The sequence below is a fragment of the Astatotilapia calliptera genome, chromosome 15 (assembly GCF_964374335.1).
Source record: "Astatotilapia calliptera chromosome 15, fAstCal68.1, whole genome shotgun sequence".
In the NCBI taxonomy this organism is placed as follows: Eukaryota; Metazoa; Chordata; class Actinopteri; order Cichliformes; family Cichlidae; genus Astatotilapia; species Astatotilapia calliptera.
Window position 1 is genome coordinate 35,212,484 of NC_137436.1, and position 20,487 is coordinate 35,232,970.

General features: G+C 41.4%; 1 protein-coding gene across 2 annotated transcripts; it reads right to left on the reverse strand.

Annotated features, from left to right (window-relative positions):
- Positions 1–818: 818 nt before the first annotated feature.
- On the reverse strand, positions 819–20,487 carry ctdspl3 (CTD (carboxy-terminal domain, RNA polymerase II, polypeptide A) small phosphatase like 3). Of its 2 annotated transcripts, XM_080289610.1 has the most exons (12): positions 20,378–20,487; positions 20,197–20,288; positions 17,744–17,858; positions 17,486–17,629; positions 17,137–17,251; positions 16,605–16,716; positions 5,554–5,640; positions 3,766–3,828; positions 3,540–3,619; positions 3,224–3,350; positions 2,701–2,796; positions 819–1,271 (listed from the first exon to the last, which is right to left on the reverse strand). In XM_080289610.1, exons 3-12 carry the CDS (start codon positions 17,811–17,813, stop codon positions 1,206–1,208), a joined length of 960 nt encoding a protein of 319 aa, XP_080145736.1. In that variant the 5' UTR covers positions 17,814–17,858; positions 20,197–20,288; positions 20,378–20,487; the 3' UTR covers positions 819–1,205. The 2 variants fall into 2 exon arrangements, with proteins under 2 accessions (XP_080145736.1, XP_025998629.1); XM_026142844.2 differs by having other exon boundaries at positions 20,197–20,469.

Consider the following 20,487-nt stretch of genomic DNA (forward strand, 5'->3'; position numbering starts at 1 on the left):
CGGATTGTGTGTAACTTTACTGCGCATGCCCCATTTTCTCTAAACATCTGATTCCTGGAATTTCTCACCAAATAGATAAAGAAAAGCGTTTAACATCTTTGCCCACAAACAATACATAAAAGCCACTGGTGAATGAAGTCTGTGACTCACACATGGATCCTGGGATGCTTAATGTGCTGTCAGTGAATATCAGATTACCAATGGTAATAAAGGAGTGATCTAGGAAAGGTGTGCGCATGCGTTACCATCTTTCCACTTGCCCTTGTGATACTTTCATTTCCTCCTTAACAGGAAGTGATGAGCAGGGTTTGCGCATTAAGTTATTGTGAATAGAAACAAGTTTAAAGCTCTGCTGCAGCGGTGCAGATGTTCAAAGGGTTACAGATACCTGCAGAGGCAGTGCAGAGAGCAGCTGAGATTTTTGAAAATCTATTTATTTCATGCCTGAGAAACAAATCTTTTGAAAATCCTATTACAGGATGTTTCCTTAGAGGAAATTCTCACATCGCTGCTTTTCGCTATGTTGAGGAGCGTTTCCTGGAAACATAAGACTTTCACCCTTGAAAAATAGGGAGACCTGAACGTGGAATGATTGGAATTCAATTTCCATTCAATCACCTCAACTTTATTAATATTTCTTTTTGTCTGACTCTCTTTTAGTTCAGCCTCCTTGAGCCCATGTGTTCTCCAAACATGTAGCTTCCTCCTCTTCCTCACAGTCGTCTGTATGCTCAATGAAAAATTTCAACAACTGAAGATAAGGTGATCATATAAAATAACAATCTAAATATGAAAATCAAATGACACCTAGGCACGAATGCTTTATTTTCCCCAGTTATTATCAGGGATATTTTATTGTATAAGAAAACATTTTAAAATATACAGATAACAGCTGTAGATTTTCAATATAGTTAATAAATTAAAAAAAAATCAGGACTATAAACAACATATTTTGGATTCTGAGCTGTAAATATATATATACACAGATATGAGTTTATTGCTTGTGTAATCTGTTGAGCGACCAGCAGCATGTCTGAAACACCGCTCTGCTGTCATTTCAAGCCAACGGGAGGACGGGGGAGGGCGCACAGGTCCACCACGAACCAACAGTCTGCAGGTTACCTAGGTCCAACTGGCTTCTGCCTTTTCGCCAAAGCAAACATGGGCTGTGAAAGTCACATTAAGCAGTCAAAGTGGGGGGTTTGTCAGTCCTCTGACAGCAGCCTGTGGACGTGATCCTTCCTCTTCTTCAGCACCTCCCGAAAATCCTCCTGAAAAAACACCAGCGAGAGATATTCAGATATTCAGAGTCAATCATGAAACCGGGAGAGGAAAGACATCAGGCAGATGCTTCTGCAGATAACCAGCTGTTTCACTCACAGCTCACTGACCGGGGAATCAGCAACAACCCTAAAAGAAAAGGAACATCCATTTTCTCTATGACAATCTGAGTCTGTAGCACTTAGCCTGCCCGGCATGCCCAGAATATCTTTTCACTATCTGTCCTCACCAAACCACAAGCACGGTGACGCTGAGCAGCTACACGACAAGGTTATCAACTCAGCGAGCCAGCCTGGGCCTCCCCGCTCCAGCCATCAGCATGTTCACATAAAACAGGACGCGAGCGCAGCATGCGACTCATCCCAAACACGAACAGGTTTATGCAGCAAAGTTTTCAAACAAGGGGCCAAATTATAACGCTGACAATAAAAAAAACTAAACCCAGAATGGATCCGCCCAATATTACAACATGTATCCCACCATATTCACGTGTCCAGTCTGTGAGGCACAAATGAATGCGAAGCATAAATGAGACTTGTACTAGGGCTAAGTAGAAATGTGCTGTAAGAGAACCACACCAGTTACCGTGCATTCTTACAGCCTCAACTATTAATATAAATCAATCATTGTATTAAATGGTGAAGATTTTCTAGTTTATCGAATGCGAGCATGTGAGAACTCTTTGTTGTACATGATAGATTAATAGTTTATGACCATTATTAACTGCAGCTACATAACAGACAGAAAAAACACACTAGCATGTTTGAATCTCGTGAGATTAAAGACAGACAAACGCTTGCATCTTATCACAGGCACCATCACACATAGACACGATTAAACATTTGTTTAACAAAACCGATGCAAATGAGCTCTGAGTCGATTAAGTGTCCGCCTGCCACACATCTAAACGTCTGTATAGATCGCAGGAAGCAGGCTCACGGACGAGAGGCATTCACTAAAGCTGACGATCAAAGCTACTTATCTGAATTTTATATTCATTTTAAAATCTTTTTTGTTAACTGTAACTCACGTAACAAGGTGAGCGGCCACTTGGCGGCAGCCGAAACAACGCTAGCATACAGTTCGACTTGATGCGGACCTTAAAGCTCAATCCTTTAATTTGGTTGGCGCTTGTGTCCAGCTGACTACTGTAACTCACACTTTTACTCTCAAAGATCTGCTCTCGTTCTCTCATAATCTCTAAAGTAAACGTGAGGCACTGATAAATGCCATCTGTATGGGTTTGCTGTCCGGTGCAGAGCAGCACCTGCAGAGCAGCGGGGTTTTTCTCTGAAAACAGCCGCCTGGCGGGACCAAAAACAATGATGCTGGTGCAGTGAAGGAGGAAGCACATGTTGTTGCCTCTGAATCCATTTTAAACAAGCGCACAGTAAACACAGAAGATGTAAGCAGACTTACAGCTGCAGACAGTTTCTCCATGTAGGGGATGAGCTTCTGCAACTCTCTGTCATCAGACTCCCCAGACCAGCTCTTGATGGGAATCGTGTTCAACAACTACAAAAAACAAACAAACATGTTATTAAAAGTTAGTAACAGCAACAAAGTGCTGACAGAGCAAAACAAAGTAATTAATTAAGGATGTGTGCGAATAGTCAACAAGATGCATAATCGCCACTACTGTCAGTTGATGCCAGACGTAGTCGTTTAGTCTAATTATTAACATTTTAATTGATGCCCAGTTACCATAAGTTGTTGTGCCATAAATGTTATGCAGCCATCTTCCACCAGATGGAGCTAAAGTCCCAGTATCTAAGCCTGGTCTCATTCTTTATACTGTTACTGTTAGCTCGAAGAATGAGATAGTGGATACAATCGGTGCAATGAGCTTTCTCCGAAGGGTGGACGGGTTAGCACAGGGTGAGAAGTTCAGTCATTCAAGTGGGGCTCAGAGAAAATCAAAGAACACAGCCTTTAAACTTACATTATATGGATATGTGTGGGGTGCATTATCCAGAACCACCGTCTTCTTCAGATCCCTCCCGAGGATGCTGAGATCTTTGATGTAGTGGCCAAGAACACAGGCACAGTCGTCCTGATACAGCCGGTGTCTACCAGAGAAATCACAAGTGAAACTCACATTTACCGTCCTCATTGTATGGCACGGGCAGAATGTTAAAGGGAACATTTGAAGCAGGCCATGTCGAATTTCTGAGCACGCAACACAGCAGCAGTGCGAATCCGCACGTCTCTGCACTCAAGCACCGAGTTTACAAAACACAAGTGGAAGCAGCTCATACCGAAACAGCTTTCTCTGCGGGTCCAGGATGTCCAGGATCTTCTCGGCATATTCCTTCTTCGCACACGTGTAAACGAACAGCTGGAACAGAGCACGCGCAGCAGTTGGTACAATTCCACACTTTTAACTGCTCCACGTTAAAGCAGTGACAGAAAAATAATTTGTTTAACGTGTGAATGAGGCTCAAAATAACCAAACTATTTGCTAATCTACACACTGACACACACCTCGTAGATTTTTGCCATGGCCTGCAGGAACTCCTTCACATGTGGTCGCAGCACCATGTATACCTGTTGAGAACAGGGGAAGAATAAGTGGTCAAGTCAGTAACCTCAGATCTGCTCTGCTGACTGAAGCTCATCTTTTAACTCTGTTCCCCATCAAGACATCTGACAACCTTCCAGGTACCCTTTATGACGAGCTTTGACACCTTGGTATATACACACCAATAAAAACGGTTTGACCACCTCTAGAATGGTTTGTCTGCATCAACAGAGGCCACCCTCACCAACTGCTGACGCACACTCAGTCATTTTGTTCTATAAGCCTGAGAAATGACAGAAGCCACTCAGTTCATAAAAGAGCTTTGAGGGTTACACGTAGTAGGCTTTAAGGGGTAAAGAGTCAAGTGCAGTTGTAGAGTCAGCTCCTGGACTCACAGCGTCCCAGATACCAAAATTTGTAGTTTCAGTAAAGATCCAACTGCCTGGTCTAGTCAGATGATTAAGGTTAGGATCATAACTTTTGGCAATTAACTCAAAACCACCAAACATTTCAACTAACTGCACAGCGTTGTGAAATGTGTTGTCTCAGACGCTCTTGGCTCCTACGTTATCTGCGCCCCACTGGGTGCTTATTAAAACCCATTTCACCCTCACCTTTAAACCTCTGCCAGTGTTATGTTCGTGTAATGACAGCTGTGTAGCCTGCCTTGGAATGACATATCATTATTTATAACTAGGGTGACTTCACTGACCCTCCGCAGCATATCATCTTCAGATCCCAGCTAGATAACAAGCTTACAGACAATTTTTAAGTCTGCTCAACCTCGTGAATCCTTTTATCCACAAAGATGCCTTGATGCTGCACTCGATTACAACACTTTGCAGAATAATTTCTTTGTGGGAACAGAAAGAATTTAGACCATTTTAGCCCTCGATGGAAGCTCCTCAGTTGCTCACAAAACAGAAGAGTGGTCAAAGAAATCAAATGCATATTTCAAAATTCATAAAAATATGTGTGTGTGTGTGTGTGTGTGTGTGTGTGTGTGTGTGTGTGTGTGTGTCTTTTCAGTTTTCCAAAATGGGTTTTTGCACTTCATCAACTGCAGTTTTTAATTTTTAGAGTGAGTGAAAAATGGTTTCACAGATGCTTGCATGCCACACTTTCTACTAGTTTCCTAATTCATGCATCTTGTACGTAAATGAACCACGAAGGAAGTATGAAATAGAGAAGTGCACAATTTCCAAATACAGAAACCCAACCGCATCAAGTTATTAAAAACAAAATCCAATAGGTTATGTGACTTTCAACTGAAATATACATTTCCTTTTGTTTTTAACGACGTTAGGAAAGATAACATAATGTAGAGGTCCCCTGAAAATATTGGCTGTTTGACGATCTGCTGGTATCAGCATTTATAAAAGCAGATTAAAGAGTAAAGACACGAGAAATTATCCATGACTTGTGACAATGCAGTTAAAAAAAAAGATCAATATTTTTTTTATTATTGCCACATCATGTTAATAAGGACTCCAATAAGCAGGGGTAACAAATATTAGGGAAGCTTCTGTTTCATGTCTCTGAAAGAAAAATAAACCTGCTGATATATCAGTAACATCATCACCAGCTCTGTGATATAATGCACCAACATGTGAGGCACATGTTAAGTTCTCAACAGTGAATCAAAATGAAAGATCTTGTTTGTTGTTAAATAAGTTGCTGTGGTAAACATCTGGTCTGCAGAAGAGAGTACCACAGAGGGTTGTGAAGAGTGGCTTTCAGTGAGTGGTCACCTTGTACTGATGGTCCTGGAAAGCTGCATGGAAGGTGTACTCTGCGTCTTCGATCACATTCAGAGAGCTCAACATCAGGGTCTCCTCCTGGAAATAAACACGACCACATGCCTCAGATTACTTAATATTTTAAATATATAACTGACTGCTTTCACAAGGGAGCAAGGTGAAAGTGTCCAGTTTATGATTTTAACCATGTTAAAGCCACAGAAAGTGAATCTTTAACAATAAAATGTAGACCATACTCTATTCTTGCTAAATACAACATCCAAAAGGAATTGCAGATACTTAAAAATCAACTAGAAAATGCATTTTCTGAAGAAATTGCTGTGTGAATGCTGATAGCTGAATGTTTTGAGCTGAAATGAAATAATTGCTTCACTTTATTGGTACAATAAGGTCAAAGACATTATGCTCAAAACTGGTGGTAAAATATCACAGGTTGATCCCACAGTGTTCTATTGGCAGAATGAACAATCTGAGATTACAGGAGTGCTTGCATGTCACGTTGATGATTTCCTTTGGGCTGGTTCAAGTCACTTTGCAACTCATCATTCCTGTACTGAAATCTACCTTAATTGTGGGCCGTGAAGAACATGACAGTTTTTTTATGTTGCTATGGACATTTGTACAGTTAATGATGTAATAGAGGTGCATCAATAACTTTGCATTGACAACCTACAACCGGTTCAGTTACAAGCAGCACGGGCTGTACAGAGGGATGCTTCCTTAAGTGAAACAGAACGGGAGCAACTCGGGTCAAAAATAGGACAGATTTTGTGGGTTGCCAAACAAACGAGACCAGATGTTACGTTTGACACATGCAGCCTGGGATCTAATATCAAAGGTGCAATTGTGCAGTCCATTCATGAAGTGAACAAAGTTATCCATAAACTTAAAGTAGAGAAAGTGACTCTTAAGTTTCAACACTTGGGTAACAGTGAGGATTTGGCATTGGTTGTTTTCAGTGACGCTTCATTTGGCAACCTTCCCGCTGGCGGTACTCAAGGAGGGGCATTAATCATCCTTATGGGTAAAGGAGGAAAGTTTTGTCCTCTCTTTTGGCAGTCTAAAAAATAAAAAAAAATATCAGACGTGTGGTCAGAAGTACACTGGCAGGAGAAACTCTTGCCATGTCAGATGGAATAGACCATAGGTGTCAAACTCTGGCCCGAAGCCATACCAAATTACTATTAGAGCTGGCCTACTGGTATTATACAGCTAATATATATATTGTTTAGTATTAAGCTTTGCTTGTTCCATATTCAGTTTTTCAGCAAAATGTGTTTGAGCCCATAAGAAAAGATTCATTCTTATATCTGGAGGAATAAATGTATTTCAGTAAATATTAACGTTAGCCCGCGACTTTGTTCCAGTTTTGAATTTTGGCCCACTGTGTATTTGAGTTTGACACCCCTGGAATAGACAGTGCTGTCTTCCTGGCAACACTTTTTTCTGAGCTTAAAACTGGTAACACTGGTCTGAATGCTCTTCTGTTGATCTGTGTGCCTGACAATCATTCCTTGTTTGATGCACTCAAGTCCACTAAGCAGGTTACAGAGAAGAGACTGGGGCTGGAAATGAGCAGCATTAAAGAGCTCATACAATCCATTAAAATCAGACAGATTGGTTGGTCAGATTTCAAATCCCAACTTGCTGATTGTCTGAAAAAAAAAAAAAAAAAAAAAGGGAGTTTTATCCAGAACCCTTCTAAAAGCACTAGATGAAGGACTCTGGATACTGTGATCCTTTGTTTACGAAGTTTTCTTTGCATTAAAATGCACTCTTGTTTATTGTGTGCAGTGATAGTACGCTTTGAGTAAAGCAAAGCACATTGAAATGTTTCCTGAATGTTCTATAATGTTGACAATGTTTTTTTTGTTTTGTTTACATATATATGTATACAAATGTTTAAAAGGGATATTTATACTTTTATTTTTAAAAAAGAAAGAGGGAGATTGTTAACTTGTCATTTTCTGTTATATCGCGAGAGTACTGTTGCCTGCGGTGGGTTGTTCTTATTGTGGGTGAGCGGAAAAACAAGACGTAAGGAATAAAGTGCTTGAAGTGAGACTACGACGTTGTGTATTTTGACTTTACAATATTCATTTATTCACCATATCACTGAAATGTGGGAGAATCCACTGCAGAAAGATCAATGCTTTAAGTTTTAATGATCCAGTCAGAAAAGATGATTCTAAAAGTCATCAACTGACTCCAAAAGCCCAGATCTGAACCACCTGTCTGCTGAAAACAAATGCACCAATCAAACAGAATCCTGAATTTCATGGGCCAATCGGAATGCTTGATCTAGTTGTCCAGGACTAACTACTGACACACTATTACTCTGTGGCAAAACCCTGTCAAATCTGCCTCGGTGCACCTGTTGAACAACTGCTTCTAAATCCAAGACCCTAACTCCCATCAAAATCATTTTCAAATGGTGACGATCCCGAGGACCTGTTCTATACAACAGTGTGTTCTTCATGTTCCTGCTGTCAAAACTTTGGCCGCAGGAGCAATTTAAAAAGTGGGGTCTTTCCTGCTGTTGAGACAAACTCCTGTCTGAAAATATAATGTATTTCTATGGGTCGGTTAGAGGATTATCCCTCCACTTGGATCCACACAGTTTAAAAACGTTTACATCTGTGAGCTTTGAAAGACATGCTGTTGGAAAGACAACAACGATGGCTACGTGAGGATAAAATGATGTAGAGCAAACACTGTGCACACAGCAGCAGTCGAAACACATACACACACACACACGCTTACCAGCATTCACACTAATAAAGAATAACAGTGTTGTCATTGTTGATTTTGTGTCTTCACCCTGAGTCCATCTCCTGCCAAGCTGCACCTGTGATTCTGCGGCTGCTCACTGATGATGAGCTGACCGATAAGTAAATCTTATCCTGGATCTTATCCTCTGCATCCTTACCCTATCACCTCTGCGTCCCATAGGGCGCCAGCCTGCCCTGTTGAAACACTATTTTTTTTTCAGTGTTTCAACTGAAAAAAATAGAATGCCTTTGATCCAAAATAGAATGCCGTTGATCCTTTGTTATGTCATAATCTTGCTGAGAGGCAAAGCCTACAAATAGGGGTTTTGCTCTGTTAAACTTCAGTGCTTAACGGACGTAGACCTGACAGCAACCAAAAACCTTTTGGAAAGTTTTGAGAGAATTTCACGTTTCTCAGCAATTCACCGATCAAGCCGACACATTCCACCATGTCAGCTAACCCATCCTTCAGCTCAGATGAGCTTGAAATAGTTAAAGGGAGCATTTTGGGAAACCGCTACAAGGTAGAGGCTTTCCTCGGAGAAGGGGGCTTTGGTATTGTAGCCAAATGCCGCGATACCAAAACCAACAGAGCTGTGGCTATTAAAGTCAACAGGAACCACCCTGATACTCTGCAACAGGCAAAACTGGAAATTTTCATCCTGGAGCAGCTGAGAAGGTTGGATCCAGATGCCGCCAACATAGTTAAATGGAACGGCTTTTTCCATGACGGAGAGCGGGTCTGCTTAAACTTTGAAATCCTTGATCAATGCCTGTGGGACTACATACGGGACCGGAAAAACCAGGGTCTCCCCATAAGCGAAGTCAGGCCAATTTTACATCAACTCACAAATGCCCTGTCACACCTGGGCTCTGTGGGAATAGTGCACGCTGACCTCAAATCTAGAAACATCATGGTTGTTAACCGCCATGAGTCTCCCATCAAAGTCAAACTTATAGACTTTGGCCTCGCATGTCCTGCGTCTGCAGTAATGCCTGGTGACCGTGTGGGGACGGTTGGTTATAGTGCACCCGAGGTTATGCTTGGCATTCCTTATAATGAAGCAGCTGACATGTGGTCTTTGGGGCTGGTAGCTGTGGAGCTTGGTACAGGGGTGCCACTCTACCCTGGGAGAAATTATTATGATGTTTTGAAATTCATCATACAGACCCAGGGACAGCCACCAGATCATGTTCTGGACTCTGGCGTGTACACTGAAGACTATTTCATTGAAGACAACTACAACCAACAGCGCTGGACATTTAAGACTGACAAACAATTTCAGTGCGAGACAGGATATGAGTCCCTGGAGACTCGATACATGAAACTTACGCGTCTTGATGACCTCGAACAAGTAATGGTGTTTGGACGAGGACCTGAAAATGGCCAACGTTTATTTGTCAGCTTAATTAAAGGGATGTTGGCCTTGGATGCAAACCAACGGATAACACCCTCGGAGGTTCTCCGGCATCCCTTTTTCAACCGTAAGAGTTCCCCTTGCACTAACATGAGTGTTGAACGACCACAAAACCCTGTGGTCTTTCAGCACCCTTCAAACTTGGAAAGCAAGAGATCACAGAAAATCAACTGCAGTTTCCAAAACTCAGTTGAATTTTCTCAGCAAGTATGCGTCCACACGTCAGCCAGCTCATCCTTCAACTCAGGTGAGCTTGAAATAGTTGAAGGGAGCATTTTGGGAAACCGCTACAAGGTAGAGGCTTTCCTCGGAGAAGGGGGCTTTGGTATTGTAGCCAAATGTCGCGATACCAAAACCAACCGTGCTGTGGCTATTAAAGTCAACAGGAACCGGCCTGATATTCTGCAACAGGCAAAACTGGAAATTTTCATCCTGGAGCAGCTGAGAAGGTTGGATCCAGATGCCGCCAACATAGTTAAATGGAACGGCTTTTTCCATGACGGAGAGCGGGTCTGCTTAAACTTTGAACTCCTTGATCAATGCCTGTGGGACTACATACGGGACCGGAAAAACCAGGGTCTCCCCATAAGCGAAGTCAGGCCAATTTTACATCAACTCACAAATGCCCTGTCACACCTAGGTTCTGTGGGAATAGTGCACGCTGACCTCAAACCTGGAAACATCATGGTTGTTAACCGCCATGAGTCTCCAGTCAAAGTCAGACTTATAGACTTTGGCCTCGCATGTCCTGTGTCTGCAGTGAATCCTAGTGATTGTGTGGGGACGGTTGGTTATAGTGCACCTGAGGTTATGCTTGGCATTCCTTATAATGAAGCAGCTGACATGTGGTCTTTGGGGCTTGTAGCTGTGGAACTTGGTACAGGGGTGCCACTCTACCCTGGAAATGGAGAATATGATGTTTTGAAATTCATCATAGAGACCCAGGGACAGCCACCAGATCATGTTCTGGACTCTGGCGTGTACACTGAAGACTATTTCATTGAAGACAACTACAACCAACAGCGCTGGACATTTAAGACTGACAAACAATTTCAGTGCGAGACAGGATATGAGTCCCTGGAGACTCGATACATAAAACTTGCGCGTCTTGATGACCTCGAACAAGTAATGGTGTTTGGACGAGGACCTGAAAATGGCCAACGTTTATTTGTCAGCTTAATTAAAGGGATGTTGGCCTTGGATGCACACCAGCGGATAACACCCTCGGAGGTTCTCCGGCATCCCTTTTTCAACCCTGGCCTCTCTAAGAGGTTCCCATGTATTGACATTGAAAGACCATACAGAATCAATCTACAGCATGGCTTCCTCCACCTTGGACAAAAGTGACAAAAACACAAACTGGGGTTGGAAAAGGATATTAACAGCACTGGAAAAATTCATTAAGCTGTTCCAATAATGATCACTTTGGTTTTTTGTTTTTTTTTTTTAATTTTCACTCCCCCCACCCCAACCAGTCGCGGCAGATGGCTGTCCCTTCCTGAGCCTGGTTCTGTCGAAGGTTTCTTCCTTTTAGAGGGGAGTTTTTCCTTCCCACTGTTGCTAAATGCTTGCTCATAGGGAATCGTCTGATTGTTGGGGTGGCCAAAACTCTAGGGGAACTAGCAATTCTTGTGAAAATTAAAAAAAAAAAAAAAGCCTACCAATATTCAAAGCAGAGCAGCGGACACCTTACCATCACATCAGTCCTTCAATCAGACCAAAAACACCATGTTAACAGAAATAAATTCAATAAAAATTGGAAATAAATAAATTGCCTAATAATTGTTGTTTTTGATTGTTTATAAATATATAGTGCTACCCTTCAGCCTCCTAGTAGACATACCTGTGTTATAAATGTGAAACTCCTCTGATTTTCCAAAAAGTTGGCCTCTGACCTTGAAGTCAAGGTCACTGAGATTTGAGCTTCACAGAGATTTTCAGCAGATGCAACCATGGTATTGATTTGAAAATTCGACACAATCACAAACTTGGGTGTCCACAGCGCCTCGCCATATACCAAAGATTAAGAGGTGGGGTTTTTTTAGGTTTTTTGTAAAGATTACAACATACAAATAACAAAAAATGCCAACGCTATTGTCATTTTTGACAACGCTATTTTGATGTTGTCTAATGTAGTGAAAAAAAGCGAATAAATAAAATAAATATATATTACATACATATATATATACTAGGGGTGCAACGATATTCGTATCGATATTGAACCGTTCGATACAGTGCTTTCGGTTCGGTACGCATATGTATCGAACAATACATTTGTAATTTATTTTATCAACTTTCCTTCTGACGATGCTGTCTGTGTTGAGCGCTCAGTGAATCTGCGTTCGACTACTCCGCCTAGGCTGCACTGTCGAGCGCAGATCCACTGAGCGCTCAACACAGACAGCATAGTCAGGAGGAAGAGCGCAGGGCAAGCTAGCGAGACAGAAGTTAAGCTCTCCTTGCAAGATGGACCTCCCCCACCCTCATTCAGATCTGGCGTTTGGAATTATTTTGGTTTTCATGTGACGTATGACCCTGAAGGTAAGCGCGTCATGGACTAAAGTAAAACAGTATGTTGGATGTGCCATGCAATGCTCAATTACATGGGTGGGAGCTAGTGTGTTAGCGCAGTTAGCTCGTTAACGTGTTGGCCGTCTAGCCCCTCTGTATAGGGTAGCTCGTTAACGGAGATTTGCCATGTTGTGGCGTTAAGGTTATTTCAACGAGATTAACCTGAAAGCACTAGTGGGAACACAACGAATATGACTGCACATTTACACCGACATCATCCTAGTGCAAAGACAAAAACAACAAGCATGCATGCTACAAACTTTAGCCGAGTCATTTAGACAGCTGTTAGCACAGGATTCTCCTTATGGAGACCTGATATGTTTAATATGCTGCTGAGAATATAGCCCAGAAGAAGCGGATAGTATAGCTTTTATTTTGGAAAGAGACATTTCTCTGTAATAAACTCTCTTTTCCAAAGATGAGTGATTCCTCAATCAGATACAGGGCTTGCAATATCGCTAGCCCGACGTCCCGGGGCTATCTCTGCCCTGCCTGTCGGGCTATTGTAGGAAGGAAAAATATATGTCAATGCTTTTGCATTCTTTCAGAAATGTAGCTGGGTAATTATGTCATTGGGTGAGCCACTGTCAATATGTGACATATTGAAATCGTGTTTGAATTTGCGCTTGTTTTTTTGCTTTCACTTTGCAATCGCGCGAACTGTGTATAGAGAGCGACAGCACTGATCTGTGAGTGATGATAATTTGTGCACCAATTCCTCTGACATCGTCTTATTAATTGTTAGCTTACTATGCAAACATGACAAGTGAAATCTCCCGCAGCTTAAACATGTGAGAGGTTGATCGCGCAGAGAATCGCTGAGCTTATGTGTGTGCGGCAGGATATATATTTCACTACGATGACCTGGATGACTGAGAACCTTCACAGACAGATATATATTTTAGTTCTGCTGAGCCAAATAAGACAGGTCAGGGTGAAGAAGTGACAGCCAAAGAAAAGCTTACCACAAAACGGAGAAGTTATGACAAATCAGACTATAAGGCAAAAAGAAAGTGCAGCTTTATGGTTTCATGGACAAAAGAATTTCTGTGGCTGCAATATGACGAGCTAAAAAACAACACGCACAAGGGTTAGGGTTAAATTTAAAAACTACTTTTGTGTTAAAATATATATTTATAATTTTAATAAATGACAAATTAAAAAGGCATGAACATTTTTTTTTGTATCAAAAAAATATCGAACCGTGACACCAAAGTATCGAACCGAACCGTGAATTTTGTGTATCGTTGCACCCCTAATAAATAAATAAATAAATAAATATATATATATATATATATATATATATATATATATATATATATATATATATATATATATATAAAAATATATACATATACACACACACACATTATAAAAAATTTAGTGGTCCATAATGGGGTCAGCGAACAGAATGAAGGAAGAAAGTCATTGTTACATGACAATGGTGTGAAAAAACACATTTCTATTTTTTTTTGTATGTTTGTCACACTTAAACGTTTCAGATCATCAAACAATTATTATTTTTTTTAATGTATAGTTAGCATAAGATTAGCACAGTGAAACTGGAGGATGAACGCTAACTTTTTTTCCCCACTCAAAGTTAGAGCAGCTGCGAGAGAATTCAAGATTAATGAATCAATGGTACGAAAAAGAGGAAGCAAGAAGAATGAGTTGAGTAAAGTTTGACTTATCTGACTGTTTTGTTTCGCTTAATGCGCCTTATGTATGAAAACAGGCCCGTTATTGACAGTCAGCCTTGTGGCCCGAAAAATATGGTATGCGGCACTGAGTGTGCAACAGAAGCAGCAACGTCCAGAAGAAGAGGAATCTAACGGTGATTGAATGGTTTTTCTAAGTTGAACAGTGTTGAAGGAGATAGATGGCAAAAAAAACGTATAGAATAGATAATAAAATATTATAATAAGATTTGAATAACAATACTGTGAATGCTTACCAGCATTCACAGTAATAAGCAAAATAAGCAAACTATTCCTGACCTTGAAAATATAATTAACACACAAAAAAACTCAGTAAATATTGTTTGTGATTTTTCTTTAAGATGTCCTCAGTTCGTGTTCCACAGTTGACATCCATGGCTCTATCCCAATTCAGGGTCTGCAGCCTTAAAGTACGCAGTCTTGACGGTCCACAAGGGTCGCGTACTCAAAGACCGCTAAGGCCTTAAGTGCGAGGCTTGTGAAATGGGACGGTCTAGCCTCCGTCGCGCTGCCCAGGTTGCCTAGCAACCATGATACTGGAAACGTTTCATACAGGATTGTTTGACAGAAATGAAGGAGAAAATCTTTTGTTCATTTGTTTGTTTTTTTCTACATGAGCTTTGATTTGATAAGTATCTGAGGCTGAGACCACAGGACTGTAAAACATGACTGTTGGGCTTCATTTCTGTACTGAACAGTCATTTTAAGATTAGCTAGTAAATAACAATTAGCTAATGTTGTTCATGAGACTAAAGTCATCTCATGTTGGTAATGTAAATATAATATGGCCAATATTAAAGTTATTATTTCAATCATTATTAGTTATTATAGCAGTGAATGAACTCTGTTTCAAATACTGAGATTCAAGCTGCATTTATTTATATTTCCTGTCACCTTAAATCTTCATTTAAAGACAGGTTCCTTTGACACTGTACATATAAATGTATTATATATAAGAGACAAATATATGTTCTTTCAATATGTTGGCATTACTAAATTTGTCTCAGTGCTTACTTTAAATATCCATGAAATTATCACATTCTCTGTAAGATTAACGTCAACTATTGAACAGCGTATATTTTAAAGTAAAGTCTTTAAAACCACGTTAGTACAAACATCAGTAATGTCACATAACTTTGCCGACATGTGGCCAACAGTAATGTTTTAATGTTCTTCGTCATTAAACGTTTGCACATAAATAAGTGACATAATATTCAGTACTTTTAAAAGTTTACTCTTCGGCCCCCCCTCTTCCACCGTCTTTTTTCGGCAAAATTATCCACACCCACCGCCTCGCTATGCATTCTGGGATATTTTGGGCCACAAAGTCTACACCGCCACATCCTTAAAATTCAGGGAAATGAAGGACACATTTGAGGGCCGCATTTCAAGCAGCCTTTGAATTTGGACAGCCTTCGTCGCTGTGACATAATCGGCATTAAAATGCGGCCTTTAAGGCTGCAGACCCTGAATTGGGATACAGCCCATGTGTCCGAGCTGCATATGTGTAGGGATGGGTATCGTTTAGGTTTTATCCGATACCTGTGCCAAACCGGTACTTTTGAAACAGTGCCAGTGCTTAAACGGTGCTCGAACCGGTGCTTAAAGAATGGAGAACACAAAATTGGTCCAAAAACTTCTCATGTTCAGCTGTTTTTTTGTAAAAAGATAACAATGTTAGCCTTTTCTGCAGCTACAGGGCATATATGGTATCACTCTTGGCTGGAAGCAGTGCTTAATCAATGGAACAAACACAAACTTTGTCCAAAACCTCTCATGTTTAACTGTTTTCCACTTTTTCTTTGGTCATTTTAGCCTTTTTGGCCAGGGTGAAGGGAGTATCTGCCATCAAACAAGAAGACAGCCGGATATAGCTATGATGATGTTTGCTAGTTCACCTTACATGCATTAATGTAATAATGTGGTTAGCCTACTCAACGTAAATTACACACGAACAACATTAAGCTACTCACGCAGAGAAGAACGGCTGCTGCTGCATCATCATCCGTCATCATTTCTGCTACACTGGCAGGGCTAGGGGCCAGGACTCTCCTCTTCGGGTTTTTGGGGGATATTGCTAACTCCGGGTCCGATAACAGGCGCCACACCCGCAGTAGATGTGCTCGGTGTGAGGTCTCGCAGCAAGCTATCAAATACGGCGCATTTTTCGGCTTTTAAAAAAACGCTATGCGTCGCCAGGTGTTTCATCGGATTTGAGGTATTACATCCTTTGCACAGTATCACCTTAAAGCACTTGTTGCTGCTGAGTTTGCATATTTTGCTGTGAAGTACAGCCAGACTTTTGACCGCTTCGCCCTGGGCATTTTTAATCTGTAGCTCTGCTCTAAAATAACGTACGTACCTGGACCCGCCTACTATCCTCGGAAACGTAAAATGATTGGCTAGAATCTAAAGTGTATCACAGCTCAGGGAAAAAAAGCACTGAAATAAAGCACCGAAATGTGCGCTGCTTTTCGGTCTGGTTACTACCGTTTATGTCAGAACCGGTACCCATCCCTACATATGTGTGCAGCGAGCAGGAGGCCAGGGAGGATAAAACTCACCAGATCGACCACCAGCGTTCCCTCTGGGGTGCTTCTGGTCTTCGGGGGAATATCTAGAAGAGCAGGTCTAGAATGCTGGGACCGCGACGGCATGTTCTTGATGAACGTAAAGCTGCAGATGAAAATGATGCTCAGCAACAGAAACTTTCAAACAAAACTTTGTGTCGTTTCTCAAATAGCTAAGTTACCAAACCCATATCCACTGCCGGAGGTTTCTTCCTGTTAAAAGGGAGTTTTTCCTTCCCACTGTCGCCAAAATGCTTGCTCATAGGGGGTCATATGATTGTTGTGTTTTTCTCTGTATCTATTATTGTACGATCTACTGTACAATATAAAGCGCCTGGAGGTGACTGTTGTTGTGATTTGGCGCTATATAAATAAAATTGAATTGCCGACATGATGTTACTGAAGAACTAGAAAAAGATATTTTTGGATTTTGTAAACTGATTTTGAATACTTCCTTTAAAAGAATCTATGAGATGAAGTTACATCATGGTCTTCTCCTGTGACTGTATGTAGAAAAACAACTTACGGATCAAAGATGTCATCGTCCTCGTCTCCACCCAGAAGGTCAATGGAGCCACAACCGAACACACCGTGTTCTGGGCTCATCAGTACACTGGTCCCCGTTCCTGCGTACTTCAAATCTGAATAGAAAACACACACACACACACACAGACTGTAAGTACCAAGTCTGACTTTATGACATCACATAAGACTTATATAGTTGACTCCCGACCAAGTAGTTTAAGCAGGTCAGCTTGTTCAAGGTGGAGTTTATCACATGGATCACAAAGCTGCATTCAGTTGTATGGTGATGTCTCTCAATGAGAGACTTTTGTTACATGTAAACAAGTTTCAAATGGATGACTGGTACTCACTTTCTTTGCTGGGTGTGAGGAAACGCACAATGGGTGAGTAGATGTTTCTAGCTGTTGTCGCGTTACGCGGAGTCACAGGGTCGATCTCTGACAGTATGCGCTCGTGGTGCATGATGGGACGGACTGGAGTCTTGAAGGTCAAATCTAGACAGTAAAATGAGAGTCATTCAGAAAACACAACAGAAAACGATGAGCTTTTCAACTAACAGGTAGTGTAACTGTGCTTTAAAGCAGAATCAGCCGATGGCGCTAAAATACCTGATTCTTGGTCATTCACAGCAATAGCCCTCTTTCTCGCCCGGCCACGAGGCAGCGGTCGCCTCACCATAGTGGGAACTTCATCCTCTGAGTCTTTATTCACAGTCTCTTCATCCTACACAATAAAAACAAGAAGAAGAAAAAAACCCACCTTCATTATTACCCCTAAGGTCCATTTAAAACAGCGTAATAGTGCATTACTTCAGGATGTCTCAATCAGTATTCCACGTTTATAAAAAAAATTCTGTTAGAGAAGACCCAAAAGCAGCTGCACTTCCAGAATAACCTGGACCAGAAGATGCTCCTGACCTTCTACCGCTCCTCGATGGAGAGCAAGCTTTCCTACTGCCTGGGTGTTTGGTACGCAGGGGCCACGACTGAGAACAGGAAGGCCTGCTGACCTCTGGTCAGCACTTCAGGTCAATCAGGTCCTACACCTCACAAACACCATCCCCCCACCAATCTGTGCCACGGTCTGAGTAATCCCCATCACTCAGGCCTCACATACGGATATACTCAGACCAACCCCTTTGCACTGCTTCCAAGCACTTTGTTCTTCAATGTGTCCCCTTCTCTTGTTTTGCTGACATGCCTCTAGCTTGTGTGTGTGTGTGTGTGTGTGTGTGTGTGTGTGTGTGTGTGTGTGTGTGTGTGTGTGTGTGTGTGTGTGTATATATTCCAATTACTTCCACGGGAACACATAGGCATGCAGATTGTTTCAACAAACGCATAGTGCACAGAGGTCGCCAATTTTCAGCAGAGTCAATCATTACAGACCTCCAAACTGTGGAATTTACATTAGTTCAAAAACAGCGTGTAGAGAGCTCCATAGAATGGGTTTCCATGGCCAGCAGCTGCATCCAAGTCTTACATCACCAAGGACAATGGGGCTTTGGAGTTCACGCCGCAATGCATTGTGGGAGCGCGGCACCATTTTAGTAGGCCACGAATCAAAACAAACACACTGTGTTGGAAGGAAGATTGCTATGAACCATACTTAAAAGCAGCTCAAAAGAAAGAGGACGTTATAGAGACAGATTGTGTCCAGATGCAAAGAGACGGTACTTGCAAAAAATTGCGCGCATTGGAAATGTGGACCCGTATGAAATACGGCAGTGGAGTAGAAACCCTGAAGACCAACCGCTATTTATTCTCGTACCTTGTCTGAGGAGTCAGCACATATAGGGCGAACCAATTTCGCAATTATAAATCTCTGGAGGCACACACCCAATTCACCTAGGATGGATACAAGATTTGGCTATTTTTAAGCCTTCACGTAGTGAATACGCCGTCATTCAAACGCCGTCATTAAAGGTAAGTCAGCTTGTATTTTGGTGACCACACAGTTTCACAGCTATTTACAGTACAATTGTAATATGGTTATAAACCTTTCTTCAAGCAGCAGTTTGCCCCATATTTCAACCTGAGTATCAAGTTGATTTAACCAACAACCAAAGTCACCACATATGTTGCCCTGAATAGGATTCTGTTCTGCATGGCCTCTATCCACACTAGTCTAATGGGTCTAAACAGGAAGACGTGTCCTGGTGACCTACTTTACTGCGACCCTCTTCCACATGCAACTGGGATCTTTAATCCTTGTTGGCATCAATCCTCTTGGAATCCAGTGTTGTGATGTGATTAACGCTGCCTAGTATGTATGCTTCTTCTTTGAGATGTTCTCAAGTTTCTCTTATGGGTGAAAAGACCCTCAATTTTAAGGTAAAGGATTAAACTTGAAACCAAAGTTAACTCACTGTTTCATTTTAGTAATTTAAAGCAACACACAACAATACGACTCGGTGTAGAGGTTAAAAGAAAAGAATACAAAAAAATAATACTAATGATAGTTTCATTGATTGATTGATTTACTTAAAGACAGCAGCTACTAAGAATGAATTGGATCTGTATGAACAACATTGTTTTCCTTTGTTCTTTTCGACACCCAGTGAATGATCTACAGTTTAAATCTACAATGCAAACAGTGGTTAGTCACAGTCATGTCTGCCAATCCAACACGTTTTAAAATCTAAACTTGAAGTCATAAAGCTTAATCAGTAGCTCGAGGTTTTAACAGTAGCTTATATTTACAACCACGATGGTTTATTTTCAGGTCTAAATTGGAAACTATATCCCTACCAACCCTCCTTGCTGTATTTAACCTACCAATTAAAATTAACCAAAAAAAATTACTTAAATAGGTCCAGACAGATCCAGATAGAACTAGAGAACTGTGGCAAATGCCACCTACCATCGAGAAGGTGCTAATGTTAGCAACTCTGTTAGCTGTTTTGTTATGAGAACGCTAGTAGCTAGCTAACTAGCCTAGCATCCTAACAAAGGGACGATATTCAACATCCAGCTCTGTATGCTACCATAATGTTTACCTGTTCCACCAACATTAATAACAGCACTATCACCATAGAGAAATAACCCGACAAACAATAAATTACCTTGCTTTGAAGCGGACTTTCAATCTCCGACCCCGACAGGCGCGATCGACTCCTTTTTCCGTTAGACCGTCGACGGGAGCGCCTCGGTGTCTCTGGACAAACAGCAACAGTTTTCTGAGACCTAAGTCTCATTTTTTTTTCTTTACGTGGGGGTTTGTTATCATCTAAACGTAACACTTGCCACCGTAACGAAGATAATCGCTCTCAATCCGACGCTTCGCTGTTCAAGCACCAAACAGAACCTAGAAGTAGCTCCGCCCCCACTCGCTGAATCAGCGCGTTCGTTTGAAT

What these genes read in the sequence shown, in the direction of transcription:
- ctdspl3 (XM_026142844.2), bottom strand. Translation starts at nt 20,328, where the DNA reads ATGAGACTTAGGTCTCAGAAAACTGTTGCTGTTTGTCCAGAGACACCG. An exon ending in CCATGGCAAAAATCTACGAG is followed by an intron (nt 3,620 to 3,765) that starts GTGTGTGTCAGT and finishes GCTCTGTTCCAG; the next exon opens with CTGTTCGTTTACACGTGTGC. An exon ending in CCCACACATATCCATATAAT is followed by an intron (nt 2,797 to 3,223) that starts GTAAGTTTAAAG and finishes TGTTTTTTGTAG; the next exon opens with TTGTTGAACACGATTCCCAT.